The sequence below is a fragment of the Schistocerca nitens genome, chromosome 2, assembly GCF_023898315.1.
Source record: "Schistocerca nitens isolate TAMUIC-IGC-003100 chromosome 2, iqSchNite1.1, whole genome shotgun sequence".
NCBI lineage: Eukaryota > Metazoa > Arthropoda > Insecta > Orthoptera > Acrididae > Schistocerca > Schistocerca nitens.
In genome coordinates, this window is record NC_064615.1 from 490,597,879 (window position 1) to 490,624,098 (window position 26,220).

The 26,220-nt window shown below is 37.5% G+C and overlaps 1 protein-coding gene across 1 annotated transcript in view; it reads right to left on the minus strand.

The window, feature by feature from the left end:
* LOC126236436 (oxidized purine nucleoside triphosphate hydrolase-like) overlaps positions 1-26,220 on the minus strand; it is a 95,558-nt gene that overhangs the window by 52,736 nt on the left and 16,602 nt on the right. The window contains exon 2 of the mRNA XM_049945739.1: positions 19,145-19,296. Coding sequence (XP_049801696.1) covers positions 19,145-19,293 — 149 coding nt within the window. The 5' untranslated portion in view covers positions 19,294-19,296. The remainder of the gene's footprint in view (positions 1-19,144; positions 19,297-26,220) is intronic.

A 26,220-nucleotide genomic window follows, 5' to 3' on the forward strand; every position in this document is an offset into this window, starting at 1 on the left:
ACCGGGGGCGGACTATGGGTAGATTAAAACAAAGACTATTTGATTTTTTTTTCATTTTTCTCCAAAAAAGTTAACTGTGTAATTTTTTCTTAACTTGTGCCATACGTAATTAGAACCTAGAAGATGTGCATTTTTCTTGAGAAAATGATGGTTAAGTATGAGTTAATTACCATATATCTAATGAATTTCATATTTAAATGATTTAGGTATTCAAACAGAACAAAAAAAAAAGTTTCAGCCCACAAGGGTTTTCGAACTGCTGCCCACCAGCATAATAATTTAACAAGCTAAGACGCTACCCATTACGCAATGCATGTAACTACAATGCCGATTACTTATTTATATACAGCATTTCTCGAAAAACATCAAAGCTGATTTTTTTGTGTAATATTGTGAACAACATTAACAACAACTTGTTTCTTGCTGTTAATGGCGTACCGCGTGCATGTTTCACTACGACACAGGATTCAGTGTCATCCATTTTCAGGTTACATATGAACAACGAGACAATCAGAGCAAAAGTAGCACTTACAGACTCTGTGACTGCACACGATTTTTGAAATAAAAATTACATAGCTAAAGTATGTCGGCATGGTTCCTTTGAAAGGGCACGGCTGACTTCCTTCTCCGTCCTTCCTTAATCTGATGAGACCGATGACCTTGCTGTCTGGTCTCCTCCACCAAAATAATCCAATAGCTAATGTATGATTAAGAAAAACATTGCTGGCTGTTAACACATCAGAATGTCTTGAAGTTAAATTTAGAGTGACATAATAATAATATATCTAACACATAAGTTGGACCTACTTCCAAGAGCGGAACAACACCAGTGTACGAGGGCTATAGCTGCTGACCAATCATGGTGTTTGTGTTTGTTTACATCAGGTTTATTCTTATGATGAAGTATAGTCATAAGTATTTCCTACCCGATACCGTGTAGGGCCATATATGAAATCAGCCATATTATACTATGTATCAGCCATGCTGCAATTACTGTAGAGTATTCTGTGGGCATGACACGTAACTAACTGTCTGTTTGCATGAATGGCTACTGCCAAACTGCAAACTTGACCATCCAGTTGCCAAAGCTGCTACACACCACTTCAATAGCTGCTTCACTATGCTACCCATTTAGATACTCCCTTTCAACGTAAGTTTCTCTGAACCATGCATGTGGGAATACTCCCTCCAGCACATCCTATGCTCGTGCAATCCCCCCTGGCCTAAACCTCCTTACCTTTTTCCTCCTCTCTTCTGTCCACCCCACTCCTTCCCCATCCAGATCATTATTGCATTCTCCCATCTTTGTGCAGCCACTGAGTCATCAGCCCACACAACTGCTTTCAATAATCAGCCTCACTGTGGCCATGGAAGACCTCAAAAACTAGTGTCAATACTATTGCGTGTTTATATCCTCCACACATCAGAAGGAGAGCAGTTTTCTTTCCCTTATTTTATGTATAGTATCTATTTTGTTAGTTGTATCTTCAGTTTTATTTTACACATCTTCAATGCTAACAGAAATACTGTGTCCATGTTGTATTCTTGTATCAGTTTCTCAAATGAGACCTCCATGGATCTTTTCATGTTGTTCCCCACACTCACTATTGAAATACAATTTTCTGCTCACACTTGTCTGTCTGTCATCTTTTTCTGAACAAATCTTGAACAATGAATCAATCTTTTGTGTTTCACACATCTCAAGATCTGCAACAGACTCTTGGCAAGTTTTTCTGAGCTCCACTGTTATGTCATCCTTAAAGCTAATCCTTCAGATCATTCAAATTGGACTTCCACATTTATTATTGCCTAATCAGCTTCTGCTCTACATCCGCCTTGAAAATCTGTATTGTTGATATCTAATTTTTCATTTAAACTAGTGCTCAGAACTGAGCTAGTAACTTCAATTTTTGAAGTTGACTCGCTTCTCAAAGGAGAATTATTAGCATGTTTCTTTGAATTTGTATCATTTATGCTACGAGTACTGAATCAATTTCAAAACTTAGGGCAGCCATACAACTATTTAGCACAGCTTCTATATTATGTGTTTCTTGTCATTCCAATGGGGTTCTCCATCTTATTCACTTAATGGCTGGCCAGGATCCCCAGAAGACTTTTCTTCAACTTTCAGTGCTTTCTCCTGCTCGGTGTCCTCTACTTGGGTTACTACTTGTTAGACCAAGTCACCAAACAATGAAACAATGTGTCCTCTGCTCGACGTAAGTGCTGCGTAGCTGTAATGTGTTTGTCAGCCAGCTGGTTGTCAGTCAATCAGCTGCAACAGCAGTGGCCACCACAGGCAGACAGAATGGGCCACCCCTTCAGATGAGGGCACTGCCATGGCAGAAAAAAAAGAGCACCCAGCAGCAATGATCAGGCAGTGTCCGAACAATTTATCAAGCTCCACTGGCACTGTAAAGGGTGATGAGGAATGGTGTAGCCTAGCACACAAAAAACACTAGCCAATTCAATAACATGCTCTGCCAGTTCACACTCAAACACTCATACTTATTTCCTAAGCACTGTTTGTTGCATAGTATTGCCCACTATACTCTTATAAATCATGGTCAATACAAAATCTAAAACTGGTTGCACTGCCAATTGCCTCTTTCCCACAACTTTCCGCACTGTTGAAATTTAGCACCTGCACTTGTGACTTTGAAAACTAATTGAGAAGTTGCGAATGATACCTACAAAATTCATTTAATAGCTCACCGTAAAGTGGATCTTGAAAACAAAGTTAATTAAAGTTCATTAACATTAAAAGAATCCACTCGTCACATGGTATGTATGTTGACATTATACAGTTTATAATACTTAACAGTGCTTCTGCTACTCGACAAAATTTAAAGCCTGAAATCTACTCAGTAGATTCTCTCCGAGTTTGCCATCTATCACGATGAAAAATCTTCCACATGCAACACAGTAACAGCACCCGCATACCGCCATAACTCATTTCTGGCCAGCTGAGGTGCACCTTTCAACTGACAGAGTGGATGGAAGACAGGGCACTCACCCTCAAATTGCTAGAGGTGCTTTCACCCTGAACAAAATATGGTACGTATGACCAACTAGATCACTCAAAGCGCTCCTATTTGGGTCTCTGCTATGCTTTTCTAATTTTTTAAGATTCATGGATTTTTTTGCAAAGTGAAGCCCAGCAAAAATTATTACCCTATTCTCCAAAACAAAGGCACAGAAATTTATTAAACATGCAACATGGTCCGCTGTGGGTTCTGAAATAACTTTACATTGATCCAAAACCTCATATCCCCAAAGATTTCTATAATGTACAACATACTATAATGTCTATACTGAGAGCTTAAAACGAAGGATAGTTAATATAAATTTTAGTGAAATCATTAATTTCAAAATAACTTGGTCAAATTGAAGAATATTTCTCTATGGGCATGGGAATGCTCACTGTACATGAAGTACTCGTTACTGTTGAATTACAGCTCTCTAACACCATTCCCTAGTGATGATACACACATTGAAAAATGCCAGTATCTCCAAAAATACATATTTAAGTTTGAATAAACTTTGCAACACATTTTTCATTGGTTAGCTCTATGCACTGGCAACATTACATTTACTGCACAAGCTTACTTTAGCAGCTCTAAAATGAGTGCGCAACAGGCTGTAGCATCACTGTGACACAGTATAGACAACACATAGAGTGGTTGGCTGTGCGTATGAAAATGGTGCCGGCTAGGAGAAATCTTCACTTGCTTCCCCACACACTGTATAATGCTAATGCCTTTTTAGGGATTAGGCACAAATGAAGGAGAAAATAAGTCCAAAGCACTTTCAAATTCTATCAGTCTAAAGCAACATGGAAGTTCATATTCATTCCTCTGGTCCATAATTTTGGTAACAACATGCAGATGGTCCATTGTATTACATACAATGCAACAGCCAATTTGTTCCTTGTAAGATTAAAACATATTTTTTATTCTCCCCATTTGTTTGATGCCCTGTAGATTATGGAGAAGTGAAGATAGGTCCATAGTTCTTTTCTAACTTTTCTGTCTCCTCTCTTGTCAAGTGAAACACTTTTGGAGAACTGGCTTCTTTCAAAAACATTATGCAAAAAAATTTGCAACTTTCTTTAGAATAAATTAGTATGGTTTTACTGTACTTACACATACAAGTATTCATCTTTCAGTACCTCAATCTCTACAAACCTCATGCATGATGCCAGTCACATTAACGCACAAAGAAATCGCACTGGAAATATTTCATCAAATTTTATTCCTTCATGCCACGATACAATATGCATGTTAGTGAAACTTTGAATAATGCAGGTACTTACTGCTTCCTCAATAACACAAGTTAATAAAATATCAGGTTCTACTTATTTCCTTGTTCTGGAGACCCACTAGATTATTCAATATGGATCTGTTCTGCTTGTAGTTATTTCATCTAGCATAAAATATAATGAATTTTTAGCTACTACCATTTGATCTGACTTCCCCCCCTCCCCCTCCTCCCTTTATTTCTTTATAGCTAGGCTGAAGGTATTATTTTATTATTTTAGGAAGCAGACTTCCTAGTGTGATTTTATAGATATAATTTTAATTTGTACATTTTTGGTTTGACTTTACCATGACTGTTGTTAATATCAATTGGAATGAAATTTGTAGTTTGAATTGAGATTTAGTGTGATAATATGATTATTAAGCTTGGAAGGGGGGATACCACATACATGAAAAGCCTCACATAGTAATACATTTCCGCAGGTGTTTTTTGTCAGGTGTAATTAAGACATCACAAATGCTGCACCTTAAGACATAACCATCACTCTAAATTCCATTGTCACTAAATTGTTCCATAACGTGACACATTCTTTGTGCGATAACTCAATATTTCAACAGCTTCAAAAGAGACAAGAAGGGAAATTGATACAAAAACACAAGCCTCACTCATCCGTATCTCTGAAGTTCCATCAGTAAATGCACCCGTCTCAAGTTTCATATTTCCTATCAACATCAGTGTAAGCACATCATGCAATTACTTCATCAAGTTTGTGTCCATCAGCCCTTGCATTCATAAAGTACAACACTACAGCAATTTCATATTGGTATGCATGCCTTGTTTTGTTTCACTGTCTACAGTTCCAACTCCAAGTCCATTTCTACAACCAATTCAGTTTTGATTGCACAAAGCATTTAAGTGTTCCTTCAGTATGATTATCAGATTTACTGTTGCTGGATGCCAGCAGAAAATAGAAAATATGGATCTGTTCTGCCCTTTTCTCACATGATATACTGTGAACTATGGATGAAGATCAACAGGCAGATTCCATATTCCTAGATTTCCGAAAGCATTTGAATGATATACTGCTACAGACAGTTAACAAAGGTATGAGTGTATGGAATAGTTTCCCACATATGTGAATGGCTATGAAGAGTTATTAAATAATAGAACTCAGTATGTTGTTCTCAATGACGAGTGTTCATCAGAGACAAGGGTATCAACAGAGTGCCCCAGAGAAGCCTGATAGGACCACTATTGTCTTCCATATACACAAATGATCTGGCGGACAGGGCGAGCAGCAGCCTGTGACTGTTTGCTGATGACGCTGTGATGTATGGGAAGGTGTCGAAGAAGAGTGACTGTAGGATGATAGAAGATGACTTAGAAAAATTTCTAGATGCTGTGATGAACAGCACCTGGCCCTAAATGTGGAAAAAGTTAATGCACACGAGTATGAAAAACAAACCAGTAATGTTCCGATACGAGATTAGTATTACCCTGTCAGACACAGTCACATCATTTAAATACAAAGGGGTACACCCCCCCCCCCCCACACACACACCCAAAAAAAAGAAGGAATAACGTTGCTGTGGGCGGAGCTTGGGTAGTAAGCATTTCTGCTATTTCAGCTGCTAGGCATGTATAGCGCCAGTTCAATGCCACCTGTTTTATCGACCTGGCTTGTTCTGTTCATTTGCAGTGATTGTTTCTGCTAGCGCTGTTTGTCCTTGTTTCATTTTTTATGGTGGTAAGTTTAAGTCAACAACATGCAGCTGTGAAATTTTGTTTCCTACTTGGTAAAAATGCTGCTGAAACTGTTTTAATGTTAAAAACAGCTTACCAAGTTGAATCCAGTGTACAAGTGCTTTGCTCGATTTAAAAATGGTGACATATCGATTGATGACAAACCTCACTCTGGATGTTCATCAACGAAAATTTGAAAAAATGTGAGACCATCAATCAAACCTTTTAATTGCAAGTTTTAAGAACATTGTGCAACAGTGTTCATCAAAAAAGAGCCAATTTGTGATGGAAAGGAGACCCGTTCCTCCACCACGACAACACACCTACACACACAGCCATCTCTGTTAGACAGTTTTTGGCTAAAAACGGCAGGGTTAGTTTTTGGCTAAAAATGGCAAGGTTCCGCTGCCCCACACACCTTACTTCCCTGACCTGGCTCTGTGCGATTTTTTCTTATTTCCATGCATGAAAAGGGGCATGAAAGGGCACTGATGTGACATCAATGAAGAAGTGTAAAAAAAGAGGGATGAACTGTCAGCCATTTCTGAAGATGACTACAAAAAATGTTTTGAACAGTAGAAGCACCACTGAGACAAGTATATTAGTTTTAATGGCGAGTGTTTTGAAGGGGATAAGGTTGTTTTGTAAACAATTTAACGGTATGCAAAGCAGCATGAAATAGATTGTGCATGTGAGGATTCTGATAAGGAAGGTGTTTGGTCAACTTTGGTATACTGGGAGCATTTTAGGAAAGTGTGGTTCATCTGTAAAGAAGACTGCATTTATGATGCTAGAGCAACTTATTCTTGAGTACTGCTTGAGTGTCTGGGATCCACACCATGTAGCATTGAAGCAAATCAGAGGCGAGCTGATAGATCAGGGTGTATACATGGATAGGGGGGGAAAAAAATCTCCGATTTTTCCCAGTTAAGAATACACCTTTTCCCTGGTGAAGGTAACATTTTCCCGGGTGAAAATATGCTTCCTCCACCATGTTAAATGATTTTATACTTTCCCTTGGAACTGTAAAACTTATTTACGATTTGAATGGTGCAGGTGTCATATAGTAGTGTAGAACTCCCCAACATTTTAGGAAACGAAACCCAGAAAAAAAACCAACATGTTTTGGAAAGATCTTCAATTCATGGCAACATGTATGTTCCACATTTTTGTATTAAAAAAGTATAAATATTAATTAAACCAAACACAGTTTCCGAAGCATAGAAAACCAGATTGCGATGCAGTTTTGTCAATCGATCATAGCTAAAGTCACGTAATCTCACCAGCCAATGACAGCAGATAATCAGAGCATATGACACATGATGTAGTCAGACAATAGCAACATTAGAGTTATGTAGCGTGAACATACAAATGGGTAAAGTTAATGGTAAGGCGAATATATATATATATATATATATATATATATATATATATATATATATATATATATATATATATATATATATATATATATATAGCACGCCTTCAAAGATACTCCATTATCACCCTCGGGTACAAAGACTACATGGACATCCACTAAAACAACTTATGCATCCTGTTTAACTGGAAACAAACTTGGTTGACAATGGCTGTACCTGACTGGAATATGATGATGATTTTTACCATTGATATTCATGTGAAAAAACAGCATTTCAAAAATAATAAAAAGGCCATCAATATTTATATAAAGCTAGTACAGTGTAGTTAAAAGGAAGAACACTATCACATTTAAAACAATTTAATATTTCTCACAAATCTTTCATGCATAGAACAAACCTCATACAGTCACTCATATTTGCTTATTTACATATTTTGCACTGGAGAGAATATTTTCACAAATCTTTCTGAGACTCAACAATCTATCGTACATTTCTGTGCATAGGAAAGTGAAATTACATTATATCATTAAATAATTTGCAATCATAGGTCCAAAAATATTGGTATTTTCACATGACCAGTACTTATTCATTTTTTAAAAAATACAGTCTATGGGTGCAGTTGAGCCTGGAAGGCAAAGGATAAATTCTGTAACCTTAGGAAGGATTGTTACTGCATTGCTTTTCTCCTTGAATATTTTGAAAATTTCCATCCAGCTATTCTGAACTGCTACACTGTTAGAATTCCATTCACAGAATTTTTTTAATATAATTGTTTAAGCCATACAAAATTTATCAAACAAGAGTGAAGAATCAAGGATTGCATTACTCATGTCTTGTATTGTTGAAATACTGGCCTCCTCATCTGACCATTTTGGTTTTGATTTCAAAGTAGACAAATGAAAATCAGTGTCACAAGGAAATTTCTGACTGTGTGAAACCAGATAGTCATGCTACACAGTAGAACATATTTGCAAATGAATAAAATCTATCTTGAGCTGGTTGGCCACACTCATACAATTTCATTAACATGGATTTAACTTGGAGACTCAAAAAATTATTCTCTCTTCTATTTTTTACCTTTGTTTTTAGTTGCTCATAAGAATAGCCTTTCAGTTTCTAAAATGCTTGTTTGAATGATACTTAGCTGACTGGACAAAACATAACCATAATTCTGATTTCTCATTATTGAAAAATGAATGCAAAGAAGCAGGCCATCCTGATTCTGACAGTAAAAATGATTTTAAAGCAGGATACAATTACACAATCCTTCCAAGTGCAGGCAATAATGCTAACCACCTTGTACTGCTGTAACCCAGTACTTGCTGCTATTCAGTATTCACAAATTCACAGAATTCCTTTAATCGTTCCACCCTGACACTGCACATAAGGAAATACTTATAAATTTTACACACAATGTTTGCTACATCAATTGGTAACTTGCCTACTGCTCTTTCTACGCTGTTGTGAATTATACGTGCCACGCAATCAATCCCTACAAGAGACTTTTACAGACTTATAATTTCCTGAAAATGTTTTCTTTACCACCTCAACTTAACCCCACCAAACATACCATTCGTAATATCAGCTAAGAGAGACACAAATTTTGACCCCAAATTATGGGCCCTTAGAACATGCTGTCATTTTCGACCCCATGGAGATCTAACAACTTTATATGTATATGTAATCCACTTTCAGGTCTGAAATATCTGACAATGAGAGGACGTAACTTAGTAGATTTATGACTTCTGGTCTCAACAGAAATGCTTATAAAATTCACTTCATTAAGGTCTTCTTCAGTAAGAAGCTCTTTGCATCATGGAACCAATATAATATCAACAACACATTCCGTTTCTTAATCATTTTCGATGAGCAGTCCACAGAACTATAGCTGTGACTCTGACACAGAGTGTAGTAAGCACTTGTTCCTTCTGCTGCAGCCAATTTTAATTCTTCATTGTGTGTGACAGAAGGAATTTGTAAAAGTTACCAACAAAATTTAAAAAAATGCAGTAGTTAATAACAAAAGTATAAGATTTCAATATTACAATATTCTGTTAACATAAATAATGTTATACTGGAGAAGAAGGTGTCCATTTTCAACAATGTTGCAGCAGCTGTTGAACCCAATTTACGTTTCTTAGTTTTCTCATGCTGTAAAATCTCTGAACATCCACCATGTGCAATGGAAAATGTGTTGTGGCAAGATGTGCAATAGCAATAAACCTCACAATTTATTTTGGTACTTTACAGAAAAGGATACTTTCCCTTGAGTTTAGATGAAAACATGAAATTATGTGCATAATGTGAAGAAATGTTGTGTCGCAGTAGGGAACAGAAAGATTCTCTAAATACTGAATGTGAATACAATACTGAAATGATTATTCACAAAACTGAACAAGATCAAAAGCACTTCTTAAAGCATTTAACACCCAACAGTCACCACTGAGCTGACGGCGGCACAAGCACGCATAGAAAATAGATAAGAACTGTCGATATTCAAATAAAGAAACAAAACATGGGTTATATTTAAACCTTCGCTAAACAATAGTTTTACTTCTCAGCTAAGTATGCATTGTTGCTGTTTGAAAGTAAATATTAATCTGGTTTAGTGCAATAGAGATATGGAAGTGGTGAAAGGAGGGGGGGGGGGGGGAGGCAATTGTTGACCACTGTAGTGTTGTGTGGAAGCAGACAGGTACTTCAACAGAAACCTAACAAAAATAAATAAAGCGATAACCTAGAAAATAAAGTAATTTTACAACATATTTTCGAAATTACAGATTCAAACATTACCAAACAATTATACATAAATTAAATAGAAATCAGCATTATTAATTTATGGCATAAAATGGATTTGCATTTTATGGGGACAATGGACGTCTGGACCAGAAAAGGGGACTGTCCCATTTTTTACAGGACGTAAAACAGTTAACAGTTTGATTTAATATACATATTGTATAGCGACAAAAAAAGAAGCTAACCTTTCACATACACCATTGGCCTTTTTTTGCGTGTACACCCTTGAAGATGTATCTAACACAAATATGGCAGTAACATTTTAAATGATGACATAAATGCCTGGTCTTCTGGGCCTAAACTTTTTCTCATCGCATATTCTCACATGCACCTTAATTCATCTTGCATAAAAGGAAATTAAAGACCTGAGTCGAAACAAGGCCCCGGGAGTAGACAACATTCCATTTGAACTACTGATGGCCTTGGGAGAGCCAGTCATGACGAAACTCTACCATCTGGTGAGCAAGATGTATGAGACAGGCGAAATACCCTCAGACTTCAAGAAGAATATAATAATTCCAATCCCAAAGAAAGCAGGTGTTGACAGATGTGAAAATTACCGAACTATCAGTTTAATAAGTCATGGCTGCAAAATACTAACGCGAATTCTTTACAGACGAATGGAAAAACTGGTAGAAGCGGACCTCGGGGAAGATCAGTTTGGATTCCGTAGAAATGTTGGAACACGTGAGGCAATACTAACCTTACGACTTATCTTAGAAGAAAGATTAAGGAAAGACAAACCTACGTTTCTAGCATTTGTAGACTTAGAGAAAGCTTTTGACAATGTTGACTTACGACTTATCTTAGAAGAAAGATTAAGGAAAGACAAACCTACGTTTCTAGCATTTGTAGACTTAGAGAAAGCTTTTGACAATGTTGACTGGAATACTCTCTTTCAAATTCTAAAGGTGGCAGGTGTAAAATACAGGGAGCGAAAGGCTATTTACAATTTGTACAGAAACCAGGTGGCAGTTATAAGAGTCGAGGGGCATGAAAGGGAAGCAGTGGTTGGGAAAGGAGTGAGACAGGGTTGTAGCTTCTCCCCGATGTTATTCAATCTGTATATTGAGCAAGCAGTAAAGGAAACAAAAGAAACATTTGGAGTAGGTATTAAAATTCACGGAGAAGAAGTAAAAACTTTGAGGTTCGCCGATGACATTGTAATTCTGTCAGAGACAGCAAAGGACTTGGAAGAGCAGTTGAACGGAATGGACAGTGTCTTGAAACGAGGATATAAGATGAACATCAACAAAAGCAAAACGAGGATAATGGAATGTAGTCAAATTAAATCGGGTGATGCTGAGGGAATTAAATTAGGAAATGAGACACTTAAAGTAGTAAAGGAGTTTTGCTATTTAGGGAGAAAAACAACTGATGATGGTCGAAGTAGAGAGGATATAAAATGTAGATTGGCAATGGCAAGGAAATCGTTTCTGAAGAAGAGAAATTTGTTAACTTCGAGTATAGATTTAAGTGTCAGGAAGTCGTTTCTGAAAGTATTTGTATGGAGTGTAGCCATGTATGGAAGTGAAACATGGACGATAACTAGTTTGGACAAGAAGAGAATAGAAGCTTTCGAAATGTGGTGCTACAGAAGAATGCTGAAGATAAGGTGGGTAGATCACGTAACTAATGAGGAGGTATTGAATAGGATTGGGGAGAAAGAAGCTTGTGGCACAACTTGACTAGAAGAAGGGATCGGTTGGTAGGACATGTTTTGAGGCATCAAGGGATCACAAATTTAGCATTGGAGGGCAGCGTGGAGGGTAAAAATCGTACAGGGAGACCAAGAGATGAATACACTAAGCAGATTCAGAAGGATGTAGGTTGCAGTAGGTACTGGGAGATGAAGAAGCTTGCACAGGATAGAGTAGCATGGAGAGCTGCATCAAACCAGTCTCAGGACTGAAGACCACAACAACAAAAGGAAATTTACTTTGAAAGTGACACTTTTCAAACCACCATTCACAATATTTTCCTGTGACCTCTGAGAAATAGATTCAACTGAGCAATTGGCAGAGAATGCCAGACAATAGGTGTTACTGCTAGGCATAGCTACAATGACGTAGGAAGCCCATGCTTGGTGTTTGCTCTCCTCATATGCCTTTTGTCACGTTTCTGTTTGGAATTTCGTGTGTAGGACATCAGATGGCCTTGCAGCACTGTGGAAGTTATTCTGAAGGGACATACGGGTTTATTGTAATTGGGGCAATACTTTTATGGTACCCTATCCAAAGAAGGAATGCAAATTAAGAAATATTCATTTCAAAACTTGACTCTGCAACTCAAAAGTACCCTAATATTTTGCTATGTGGTGATTTTAACATAGATTTTTTTTTTATTCATACTTTGCAATTCTGTTATGTAGCATCCTTGCAGTACTGCAAACAGGTAGTAAGAAGGAATACTAATTTTTTGCAAAAATAAAAAATAACAGCTGTTTGTACACCGAACTAAGATCAACAAGTTTTAATGACCTTTTTAAACTATATAAAAAAATTAACAAGGTTATTTGTGAAACCAAGAAACTGTAATTGACAGTTTACATTGTACTCCACAAGTAAATATACATCCTTGTGGAGAGTTAAATGATAAAATACATTGTGCTGCCGGTCTGTATTTACTGAAGAATGATGTTCTGCAAAATTAAGATGTAAATAAAACAAATTAAGAGATATCGTCAAGCCTAGACGAAGTACCAGACAAGTTTTGAAACAGGTGTTATGATCGAAAAACATTGTGTTTCACGGAAGGTAGATACATAAAATTCTGCTAAAGCTGTTGGTATATTTCAACACAACATTTTATTCAATATTACTGACCAAATCTGCCTGCTTATTCACCTTCAAGTGAAAATTTACTGGATGTTCATAAGTACGCAGCATTAATGGATCATACATTGTATCACAAAAGAAACAAGCCATCAGAGAATTCGCCAAGAACATTGGAATTTTGTACACCATACAAAAATGCAGTCCCAAGATAAAGCCCTCAAAAATGACACTGCGTATACCATTTTGAAGATGTGAATCTTGGAAAAAATTTTAAAATGCTGTATCTCTCGAACAGTTCTAGATATTTTTTTATTTGGAAGATAATTGCTTTATGATTACAAAGAAATCCTCTATTTGGACTAATCTGTCAAAGGTCTTTTACTATAGCATTCTGGACTTTTTTTGTAACTTGTGGAAAAAAAACTTTTTTCAAAAATGCCAATCCATAAAAATTTGATTTTTTTCCTTTTGATTAGTACCATATAGTTCTACATTCCCTGAAAAGGAGAGCTTCCTCTTTTAGGCTGAACAGGTTTTATAAACAACTGAAATTTTTGCCACCCATAAAACCTGTTTTATTACCACACTATCACATAACATGCTCATAAAAATCAAAACCTAGCCTTATTTAACATAATTTTAGTTTTGAAAGATGGCTAAGAGACTCATTTTTCAAGCATTTTAAATGGTTCCAAAATGTACATGAAAGGTCCAAAGACTTAAAGGTTTCAATTTATACAACTTCTATCCACTCTGTTTTGTACTGAAATCAGCCAGCCAATGAACTAAAAACATGTTCCACTGCTTCAGATCTTCCTTTGATATAAAGCGATGCCTTCCTGTTGAACCAATAGGAATTGGAGCACTTAAAATCTTCAAAACATTGTGAACAGGAAGTAAGCACTGATGGCAGTGTTGTTGTCCTTCAGATGGAAACCTATATCCAGCAGCTGGTCCATGTGGTAGCATAAAGTTCACTACAATTTCGTTTAACTCATAACTGGTGTCTATAATCTCTGCAATCCATCAATCACGGTCATACACATACACCACAAACATCCCCCTTCTCAGGTTGTGAATCTGAATATTAACCTGTTGTTTCTGAGGTGTTGGCCGAACAAATGAAATTTCTTCTTTCTTGCTCTTTAAAGTGCATGCAATATGAGTTTGCCCATCACTTTTGAGTCCAAAAAGTGTCTTCTGAATTCCTTTCACAGGCGTAGTTTGTTTGGTCCATTCTTCCTTCTTCTGCTCATGGAATGCTTTGATTTCCTCTTTGCACAAAAGAATGAGGGCTGTGGATGTCTAAGATTTCACAAATCTCGCAAAATCCTCAGCATTCTGAATCACAGCTGTATTTGGTCTGGAAAGATTATGTTTTGTAGCATGGTGCTTCAGCAGGCCTCCTACACCAACACAAGGCCCCTTCCTCTGAAAAGTAGTGCTGTATACCCAGTCAGTTGGCACAAGTGACTTACTCAGTTCAAACAGCTGGTAATGATTTTTAAAATGACTAGGAGCATCATCAGAAAAAATGATGATCTTCTCTGCCCCTGTTTGCAATTGAAGAAATTTGCACATTGCTAGCAAGGCATGTGCAGAGTCATGTCCTGTGTCATCACTTATAACTGTAAAATTTCTGGTCTTGTTTTGAAAATACGTCACACCAGTAAAAACTGAAACCTGATCATTACTCCAATGATGCCCTTGTAGTTCTTGTGGGAGAATTACAGACCAGTTCTCAGTAAAATCACAGTGAAGCACTAAACATAGTTCTTCGGCCTGTACATACCCTTTCACTTCTGCTAGGTGGTGGTGGTGGTGGAATTTCTTCAGATACTTGTGTGTTATTGATTTCACTGACCATTTACCAAGCTCATCAATGAAATTGTCAAAGGCAACAGTTTCCTTAATTAGTTTATTTTCCTCCCATGTCGCATATGTAATTTCTCCAGAGTTATCTGCTGCATCTTCCCTGCCAAGTGTCTGTGAAGACAATCCTCCATTTCCAGGACAGTCATCACAGTCTTGAAACAAACCAGTCTCTCGCTTTACGTCACAGACTACTAATGACTTCACGCACCCAACCTAGATGTCATATGTCACGTGCTCCAATAAGTTCTCCAAAGTTACCACAGAAAGTTCAAAATTTGCTCAGTACACACATTAACAGACATCTCTAGGTGGTTGTGGAACTACGCACAGAGGTCATAGTGCATAAAATTTTATCTTCCAATATGTGAAGTTATATAGTTGCTCTTATAAACTGCAAAAGTTTCTTTAATATTGTGAGTAATGTACCTCTTCACTTTCACAAATTTTTGACCTTCAACTGTTACAGTTATAGTGTCTTTTTTGTAGGCACTCTGGTGAGAACGGACCCATTTATCTTCCAGATAAAATGACTGCAATATTTGAACTTGAGCTGCTTCTACAGGACGGCCATAATAGGGATCTGGTCTTTCAAAGACTCCTTTTACAGACCTCACATTTCTTGATATGTCTACCATGTATTTTGATACTGATGGAATGTGGTTCAAAATTGTTTTCTTTGAAAATGTCTCTGGAATAATAGTTAAAACTTGCACCTTTTCACTGTAGGATGTACAATATTAAACAACTGACTTGATAATTGTGAAAAATTCCTGGCAAAAGGTGCAAGAGCGCTTTGATTAATTTTCTTCTGAAGATGGAATTTCTACCTTGAAGAGTGTGGTCAGTTTCACTGTATTGTATTCATCCATAGCTTTAGCAATTTCTCTGTGTTGTCTTGATGCATAGAGCTTATAACTCGACTTCACTGACCACAGTTTCTTAACACAACTAACATCTACCTCTGTAGTTGACTGATTCAGGGTATTTAGTTCTTTCTCTATTGATGCAAAATCTGCATCAATTGCACCATCATGTTTTTTTATGTCAAAAAACATTTAGAACACAAAAAGTCATCACTGGAAACATCTTCACTTTAAAACAGAGTCTTCAAATGACAACACTTATACTCAACCTGAACAAAGTCTGTTTTTTTGTTTGTCTTATATATCACTCTTTTATGGATATTCAAACAGTCAGCACACTTCACTCTCCTGTGGTCCCAGTCAGAAGATATTTCAAACAGTCATTTCACAAAACACAATGCAACTGTGTCAACTGGCAAATTCCTCACGAAAATGCAGAACTCACTGGATGGTCTCAGATTTCTTAGAAGTTTCTTCCATAAACAAATTAGCACTGAACCACTACAACACAGAAACCTGCAATGAACAACCACATCAAAGAAACTGACAAGAAACTACAACAAAGTGTAAGAAATATTTGCAACAAAGAATGTGATAAGAAATAACTGTAACAAAGACAATAGAAATAAACATTGTAACAAAGAAATTAGTAAGAAACAATTTCAGTGAAGACATACATTAGCCTTGAAAGCTAAAAAAATGATTTTTTAAAATGAAACCTGTCCAACTTAGAAAGTGGGGGCTTTCCTTTACAGAGAATATAGTACTACATAGTACTAATTGACAGGGAAAAATCTAACTTTTCTGGATTGGCATTTTTGAATTTTTTTTTTTCTGTAAGTTATAAAAAATTTCAAAAGGCGACAGTAAAAGAACTGTTATAGAGATAGAGCATTTTAAAATTTTTCCGAAATTCACATCTTCAAAATGGTGTTCACAGTGTCATCTTTGGAGGCCTGTACCTTGGAGCAGGAATTTTTTTGGAGAAAGGAAAAAAATACATGTTTCTTACTTACTTTTGAAGTGATACGGATTATGCCTGCATAATTCAGCTTAAAGTGCACATTCATATGTCCAGATTCACAATGACTTAGGCCCTACCTGGTATTAAACTTTTCAGTGTGGTTTTCAGGATACCAATCTTCTTGGAGCACAACAACTGTATTATATCATGTTTAGTTCTTTATTATGGCACAATGCCACATGTGCCAGAAGATGAAAATGTGCACTTGAAATTCAGTAAACAGTTGAAACTAGCAAATAGCAAGGAACACTTTGTTTCAAGTAAATTGATTGCCTCTGTGGAAATGAATAATAAATGCCACATTTCTTTAGTAAACTGACAAAAATAGCTTCATTGTTTTGCAACAAAAATAACTTCATTGCAAGGTGACTGATGTTTGAGTGTCAATAACGTGGAAATAAAATAAAATCAGAAAACTGAAACTGACAACATGTTTCAGTGTTGAATAACTATGTGAATGTATTTTAATTCACTGGATAGCTCCCAACTATAGAAATCTGTTGTGTTTTCATTTGACATGAGAGCTGTAAATGAAGAGAAAACAGCTATATCATGAAACGCATGTATGGGTCACATGGAGCTACTTATGCAGCTAACAACCACACTACAAGTAGCCAGAAGCAGGAGAAGGCACTGCTTGTACATGACTTCAGCTCTGAGAATGTGCATGAGCCTGCTGGCAATTGCTCAAACAAACCTCATTTAAACAGTTGTGGCTTCACACTCATCAAAAGCAGTTTGTTGTTACAAAGATAGCATAGTCTTTGCCCTAAAGCCTTTGACACATTTTGATGTCATATTGTTTTGTTGTTGTAAATGGAGCTGCATTTTATTTGCAATTTATGTTTTATTTTGGTGTTTTCCCTCATTTATGTTTTATCGCTGCAGTATTATTCTGCAGTAGATTATCAGTTGTTACCACCAAAATCCAAAAATTCACCTGAAAACTAAAACAACGAAAAATCCCTGGAATCCTAAAAAATTCTCCAGTTTTTCCCGGAACATATACACCATGTAGGTTTTTAAACAGCAGGTTCGAAGAACATGCAAATGTTATGGAAATGCTTCGGGAACTCAAATGGGAATCCCCAGAGGGGAGGCAACATTCTTTTCAAGGAACACTAGTGATAAAATTTAGAGAACCAGCAATTGAAGCTGACTGCATAAGGGTCCTACTGCTGCCAACATATGTTTTGTGTAAGGACCATGAAGATAAGATATGAGAAATTATGACTCATTCAGAAGCATGCAGACAGTTGTTTTTTTTCTGCTCTATCCACAAATGGAGCAGAAAAGAAATGACTAGTAATGGTACACGGTACCCTCCACCGTGCACCGTACAGTGACTTGCATAGTATGTATGTAGATGTAGATTCATTATACACCCACATCCTCCTCTCTGCAGTTCCCTTTTCCTCATATCTTGCTCGTCTAGTTCACTCCTCAACATCAATAGGTCCCTCTCATTATTCTTCCTGCCTGCACCAGTGTGAGCTCATCAAAACCACACACCCACTTCCCATCTCCTTTCTCCCCTTGCCCACTGACAGAACCCCTCACCCAAGTCTAGCTGCAGTGCTGATACACTGTAGTCAACAAGAAAGATGATGCATTGTAGGTGTACATGTATGTACACATACTTTTTAGTTCCGCAAAAGGATTTGTCCGAAAGCTCAGCAAAGTTCTCTGTCTTGTTTATGTGCCTATCAGCAACTCTACTATACGATGAGTTGTTTTACTGTTTCCGCTATTTATATTCCACCACAGACTTTCTATTGCCAAAATTGCTGCTTTCAGTTGCAAAAATTTCTGTATCTGGACCCCATATAAATGAGCAAGCAGTCATAAGTTAAACAACAGATAAGCATAAGAAAAATTAACAATTAATATGTTTTCATGTTATTTTATTGTGAGTGTGATAACTGTAGAATTCCGATGTTTGTTGTGTTGGTATATTTTTGGTATAGCTGAGGTACTCCTTGGACATTGTATGGTGGATCCTAACTGTTAACGAAAACTGCACCTTTTACAACAAGAATTTATGCTGACAGCATTTATAGAGTAGAATATAAAAGAATAATTTGGTAGTTCTACTCCTAATAGGCCATCTTGTGACTTTCATTTATAGAAATGGAAGTAGCTGTCCTGGTGTTCTATGGGACATTAAGCAATACAGTTATCCATTGAAGAATCTGTTCCATTTGTTATGAAAATTATTTTTCATCATGCCACTGAATTCATGAAAGAAGTACCTGTGAAGAAGAGGAAAGAGGGTAATGAAACCAATTACAAGGCAGGGTAAAGCCACACTAATTCACTGAAGCACTTATCGAATTAGAAAACACATTAAAAACTAAATGGCACCTTTGAGCATAAGGTTTATAAATCTCAGACATAAACTTAAGTTTTCAAAACCACGGTTTTTACCTTGCAGCAGCACACTGTATTGTTTCGCCAGGTTCAACTTTCCCTCCAAAGCCATTCCACTTCCCTTTTCCAAATCCTCTCTTCTTTAATCCTAACAGAATTTCTCTGTCTCTCTGTACTATTACCAAAGTAAGCAGCTTACGAAACATCAGCTGTAAAAAAGAAAAATTTTCACCCTAAATTTCAAGACTACTTAGTATACACAGACAGACAACTCATATGACAGATCTGTGAAAGGAATGAACAGCTAGCCTCAAATTACATACGATACAGAGAAGAGATCAGAAGCACTCATCTTTACAATTTATTTTTTATTTTCTCACAAGACAGGGGTTTCTATTTTTTATTCAGTTGGTATCCATCTTACGTATACATTTGTAAAATATGAGGTTCATTCAAATGAAACCTAGTCAGAGCATCTACCTTTGCGTTACACGTAAGGTGGCACCACGTAACTGTTGGTACGGTGGCGCCATATATTGGTAGAGAGACTGCCGTGTGCCCATTGTTTGATATTGCACAGCACCAGTGTGGTTTCATGCCGAAGAGAAGGTGGTCACACAAGTTTCATCCACTACCGAACGTGCAGGCGAGTAAGCAGGAAAAACGAGGAGTGATTTGATTTTTGGTGGCGGAGGGAGTTGGAGGCCGTAAAATGTTTCGACGGATCAGGGCTGTGTATGGCGAGCACAGTCTGAGTCGTTGAAGTGTTGTGGAGTGGCGCAAATGATTCCTTGAGGTGCGTGAGTCACTGGAAGACGATGCTTGTCCTGAACATGTTCATCATGTCATCACACCTGAAATGGTTGTGGAAGTGAATGATTCAGTCTTGGACAACAGCACAATCAATCACCGTGGATGAGATCCATCGGGTACTGGGTATTAGCATGGGCACTGCCCACACCATAATGCATCAACCCCTGAACTTTCGAAAAATCTGTGCACAGTGGGCTCCCCACCAACTGACTGCCAAATAGCGCAATACTTGAATGGCGCTGTCTTTGAGTCATCTGCAACATTATCATGAGGAGGAATATGGCTTCCTGTTGCATACTGTCACAGGTAACGAAATGTGGTGTCACCATTTTGAACTGAAAAGCAAACATCAGAATAAGCAGTGGAAACATGCAACTTCACGGCCTCCAAAGAAATCAAAGGCTGTGCACACCAGTTCTGGTAAGGTCATGATGTCCTCCTTTTTTAACCACAAGGACTCACTGCTTGTCAAGATCCTGGAGCAGGGAACCACCATCAATGCCCAGCATTATCAAGCCACTTTACAGAACCTTAGATGAGCCATTAAGTCGAAATGTCGAGGCATGTTGTACAATGGCGTTATCCCCCAGCATGATAATGCCCGCCCACACACGGCCAATGCAGTGAATACGACATTGCAGCAGTTTTGGTGGGAAACGTGTAACTTCCCCCTTACTAATCGACCTATCCTGCTTGCGATATAAAATATGACCGTGGATCACATGTATACCTAATGGAATTTTTTTAATTGGATAAGGCTGTCTTTCCCGAAGAAGTAATACCGATAAGTATGGGGAAAGTGTACAACCGATCTTTCTGATAGAAAAATCTACTAAAAATAAAAAAAAGTAATTAAACCGAACAGGGCTACCATTTGGAAAAATGAAAGTTATTTTGTGCATTCACTCACGAACAACACTGGACAGAAAAGGGGTACCACTGATCATGAAGCCAAAAGTTGCACTAATGAACAAAAAGGAAATAATTACGGTCGCCAGCCCACTAGGGCGATTTACATCCAAAACCCTGTACAAGATTATGGGAAAGAAAAACATTTAATATTAAACACTGACATGGCAACTGAAGGTTGTCACTTTTTGACACTAATTTTAAGTGAGTATGTAATGATAAAGAAAACTGAGACGTCACTTTTACGTTAAGTTTGTCATTAAATTTTGAAAAATGCAATCGAGTAATGATTTGAAAATATCCACTTAAGCTGTATGTTAGTACTGAACTTCGTTACGTGAACAATGACTTTCAGAGACCTCAACATAACGTCATCAAAGAAATTTAGAGAAAGGCAAGCACTTTTTACTTTGCAGTTACTTAATTTTCAAATTGGATTTCATGTTATTGTCTGAACAACTGAGCCTTTTTTAGTGACTTGAACAGAATTACATACTAGAATACGTAGCAAACCAAACAGCCATGTGCTCCAAGCTATATGTAAAATAAATAAAACTTCTGCACTCTTAATTTGTGAATTTTCTTTAGATTTGGATTTTTTCCAGTGATAGAGTCTCAAACTTCGGTTAGCATATAAGGAAAAAAGGGAACAAGGACCCTGCTTGGTAACTGTTTGGGCGCAATGAGGACACAATCGCCCTGAATTTAACTGATTATTATTTAAATAAAGTTCATTAATCAAATCACATTCCGTTGTGCTGCTGGGTTAGCCATTAATACTTTCTACCAATGAACAGTCTTACTTCAGTGCTGTGCGTGCGACAAAACTCGGAGCCATGAAGAAACTGTGTTGCTGGAACTGCTGCTGTTGTTGAAGATGGTAGCATCTTGTGGGGCCATGGGCAATCCTAATTAATACAGCCTCTTCCACCCATCCACTGTCCTTCCTCCTACTACTAGTCATCTTGGCGGCGCGCGTTCATGATGCCGCCTAAATGGTACTCTCTACTGCGAGAGCGTTAACACCACACTTCCGCACATTACAAGCGCTGGAACCTGTCTCCCGCTCTCTCTGAGCACTCTGCACAACAACCCCCTACCTAAAGATTTTACAATGCTAAAAACACTGGAACACCCACCATACAGTCCCGATCTTTCACCATGTGACTTTCATGTGTTCGGACCTCTAAAACAAGCTATTCGTGGACATCGATTTGCAATGGATGACAAAGTGTGAGACTGAGTCCGGGCCTGGATCCAACAGCAGCCTACTAGCTTCTTCAAGAATGGAATTGACCAGCTAGTGTCACAATAGGATAAATGTGCCAACAGTTTTGGCGACTATTTTTGAGTATGTGTACTGTGTATAACTACATTTTTGAGTTAATTAAATCATTACCATTACTTTATACTAGTGATCAGATTTCATTTGAATGCCCCTTATATATATGGCAAGAAATGTAAAATATATATGGCGAGACACAATTGGTCGATACTTTTACTGATCAAAATACAATTCGTCCATCAAACAGAGCATGACAACTACTAATTTGTAGTGCATATCAGGAAAAACATTAGTAAACACAAATTGTTCTATAGACAATCTGAGAACTCAAAGTATATGTTAATAATAAAAAGAAATTGATTGCTACCGCATAATACTTCCGCCTCACCATTTTTCTGGGCTCAACATTTCACTCATCATGAGTGGATGCTGACTCAATTTTTCTGACATACAAAAGGGAAGACATGGAGATGTAAGGGAGATGTGGGCGTGTGCCAGCATGGTCATCATGTTCCTGCATGTTCCTGAAGTCATTTCTAAGTGTGTGTAGCATTTAACTCCCCCCCCCCCCCCCCCCACTCCCCAAAACTGTGTTATCAAGCTAACTTGTTCCAAGTACGTATAAACACAGCAACAGATTTTGAAGAACTGTAGCTAATGTCCTGTCCAGGCAATCCTGATTGATGTTTTCTGTGGATTTTCTTTATTCTTCTGACAAATGAAGGGACAGTTCCTTCAACAAGGCCCTAGCGCATCACCTGTTCTATCCTCACCAACAAAGGATGTTTGTTTTATGTCTTCATATATGATGTGTATTTTCCTTATATTGAACTGATAGACCATGTATCATTGTATAATGATCTTTAGATGCATAAATTATTACTAATTACTGCTACTACTATCACTAGAAACAGGAGCAATACAAGTTAAAAATAATGCATCTACTTAATAAGAAAAAGTGCTGAATTGTATTTCTGCGTTGCTCTATGTACGAGTAGACTATACACTGTCAGTCACCACAAAAATAGGACTCAAATACCTTCCTACTAAAAGAAGAGCTGTGCATTTCTCTTCAGCAGTTAAATTTTGTACTTGATACACCAAAAACCTAACACTCTGCTAAATAAAACAGTGTGAAAAATATTAAAAATTATCAAATTGCTTATTCTTCTTGCCCACAAGAGAGGCCAAATCTCAAAATTTAACAGATCTTGAAAAATTCCAATCTGCCTTGAAGTCTACATCACACATTCTTCTAACATACTAGATTGATTTATCAGAATGACACAGACACTACACTTCAAAACCGCATCGGGAGAAAGAGACGCAATAGTAAAGGAAATATATTACACCTTACATTTTATATTACATTAATTACCATCATTAATAATAAGTATTTGTGTGACAATCAAAGAGGTTTGTTTTGCACCTTACATGGCAACAAAATAATGTATTCTGAAATGCACAACACCTACCAGGGTACAAAGTAACATGCAAAGCAAAATTGACTAACAGCAGGCACTTACTGTTTGTGTAAGAATTTAACATTGCACTGACATACCTCACTGTGGATGAGTCACAGATCAGATCCAACCTGTTAGTCTGAATAAATTCAGTTCTCTCAGCAAACAATCTAATTTTTGATGCAAACATACTGATTTGGAAAAGGCTTAGAAAGCATAACTTATGAAAGCTAAAACTAATTATGAAAATCAGTAACACATTGTCAACCACAAGACTGCCAGTGAACACGACAGAGCCCAATGCCCAACACCATGTGCCTGCCAGTGCGCACATACTCAACTTTGCTTAGTAAAATGCAGTACTGTTCATTAACTTGTTTTTCTTGATAGAGTTGATGATAGTGCGCAGGAAATCAGGGTCAATTATCTTGTTCAATGTTTTGAATTTTGCTTTTTGCAGCTTTACCTTCATCAGAATTTTCATTAATAATTCTTATGAAATTTCAACATTGCTCAACATCCATTAGAAAGTTGACTATTTACACCTTGGTATGCTTCATCATATAATATGAGCATAAATTGTTTTAGCTCAAATGGATCCTGAATCTTCAACTGTTTAGTCAGTGTGACATTATTAGTGATGGAAAACAACTGGTTTTACAGATAAAGGATTACCAAGGAAGCTGGAAGAAGCAGTGACTATGACAATTATTTTGGCGATGGACTGCAAGAAATATACAAAAAATCCAACTGTCCGAAGCCACAACTGTGACCAAGATTAAACCGGTAATACCTTGCCAACCCAAGATCGCACATATAGGCCACAGTCATCCACAATGTGTGTTTCATCTAGCCACACTTGACTGTGGTTGCACATAAACACACCATTTGTTGATGAGATGCTGACAGCATCAGCTTTATGAGTGATAAGATTTACAATAACTATTCTTTTCCGTAATACCTTCTGAAGGCTTGATAAGGACTTGATCCATGAACTGTAATAAAGAGGTTACATTAGGTGGAAGAAACATCACTTTTTGTTTAAGATATCACATATTAGATGAGTTAGTGCATTGTCAAGGAGCAGTAATGCTTTCTCCTTTTTGTATTCTTTAAATGATGAGCTATTACAGAGGGCACAAAGATTTCCACAAACCATTCCATGAAAACCATATTATCCATCCACGCACTCTTCTGTGTGGTGTAAACAATAGTCATGACAGACATATTAATATGTTCAAAACAACATGATTTCACTTTTACCAGAGACAAGCATAGGCTATCAGTAGCATTAGCACAAGCTAAAGCACTAATGTGATCCTTGCTTATTTTAGGACCAAGTGCTGCTAATCCATGAAATGAAGCAAGAGTTTTTCTTTGTAGCTGAGCACAGTTTCATCAAAATTATAAAAGTTTTTGAGAGCATAATCTTCTACCCTCAACAGGTCTCTTTGTTTGATTTTGAAAGAACAGTTGCTGAAGAATTAGTAGACAGTTTTTGTCCTTGTATCTGATGCTCATAAGCGCCTTGTCTTGACTTAATCATTTTAACCAGCCCATGCTTGCTTTAAAATTTGAAAGCCCTCCGAGATTTTCATTAACTGAATTACCTTTTCACATAGAATGGGACCGGAGATAGGTTCTTCTTGTGATTATATTTGTGTAAACCACTTGTAAACAGCATCAGCTAGATCCATGTTCTTGGCGAGCTTCACAGTTTTATAACTTGTCAACCAGTAGAATCAAGCTCAGAGATGAAATTTGTGATGCTCATCTTTTGTTTTTTTTAATACCCGCAATTGTCGACTTAACCATTAGATAACTTGTTTGCCGATTCCAGGGGGGGCAAAACGGGGAGAGTGCAGCGAGAAATAGTCATTCGGTTGACTGACGCTAAACAGCTAAACAGCGTGAAGCTTCTGGCTGTCATTGGGCACATGGCATCGAGCATGAGGGCTCTGCTGTGTCTGTCTGTGAACCTCATGACAGTCAATATGTCAAGCCATCCAAAAAAATTGACTCTTCTGATATGCAGATCCAAGTGTAATTTGAGTAACTTCTCTAATGTGGCACATCCATAAGTCTAATGAATATCACGGCATTCATATAACTCAGGCTGTTCCAGCTCGTCGGTTGTGAGCCGCGGAGCGCTCCCTGCTCCAGGGAGCCGTGTCGTTCGCTGTGGCGATTCAAGTGGGCCGGCACGCCGGCACAGCTGGCTGAGGCAGGCGGCAAGGCAGGCGTTTTGATGTGCCAGCTGCGTCTTACAAGATCGGCAACCTCATACTCTTAGCTGCTAAGACGTGGTGACGTGCTACACCAGGAAATACGATGTTCAGGAAATAAATAAGGAACAACTGTTTTACAAATTTATTGGGCCTCTTTAGCTTGACATTATATTTTCATTACAAGATCGGAAATATCTGGCGTCAAAGTGTTCGCAGCGTTAATGCGGAGGATGGCCTTTATTGTTGCATCCTGAAGAAACGATCGTTCCTTACTTTTTACTCTTTTCATTGCTGAGAAAAGCTACTCACAACAATACGTAGATCCAAACATGCACATGATCTGAGCGGCATTGTTGTGAAGCTTGGGAAATGTTTTTAGCTGTAATGAACGATACCATCGTGACAAATCCAACGTGTTGTAGTACCTCTCTTTCA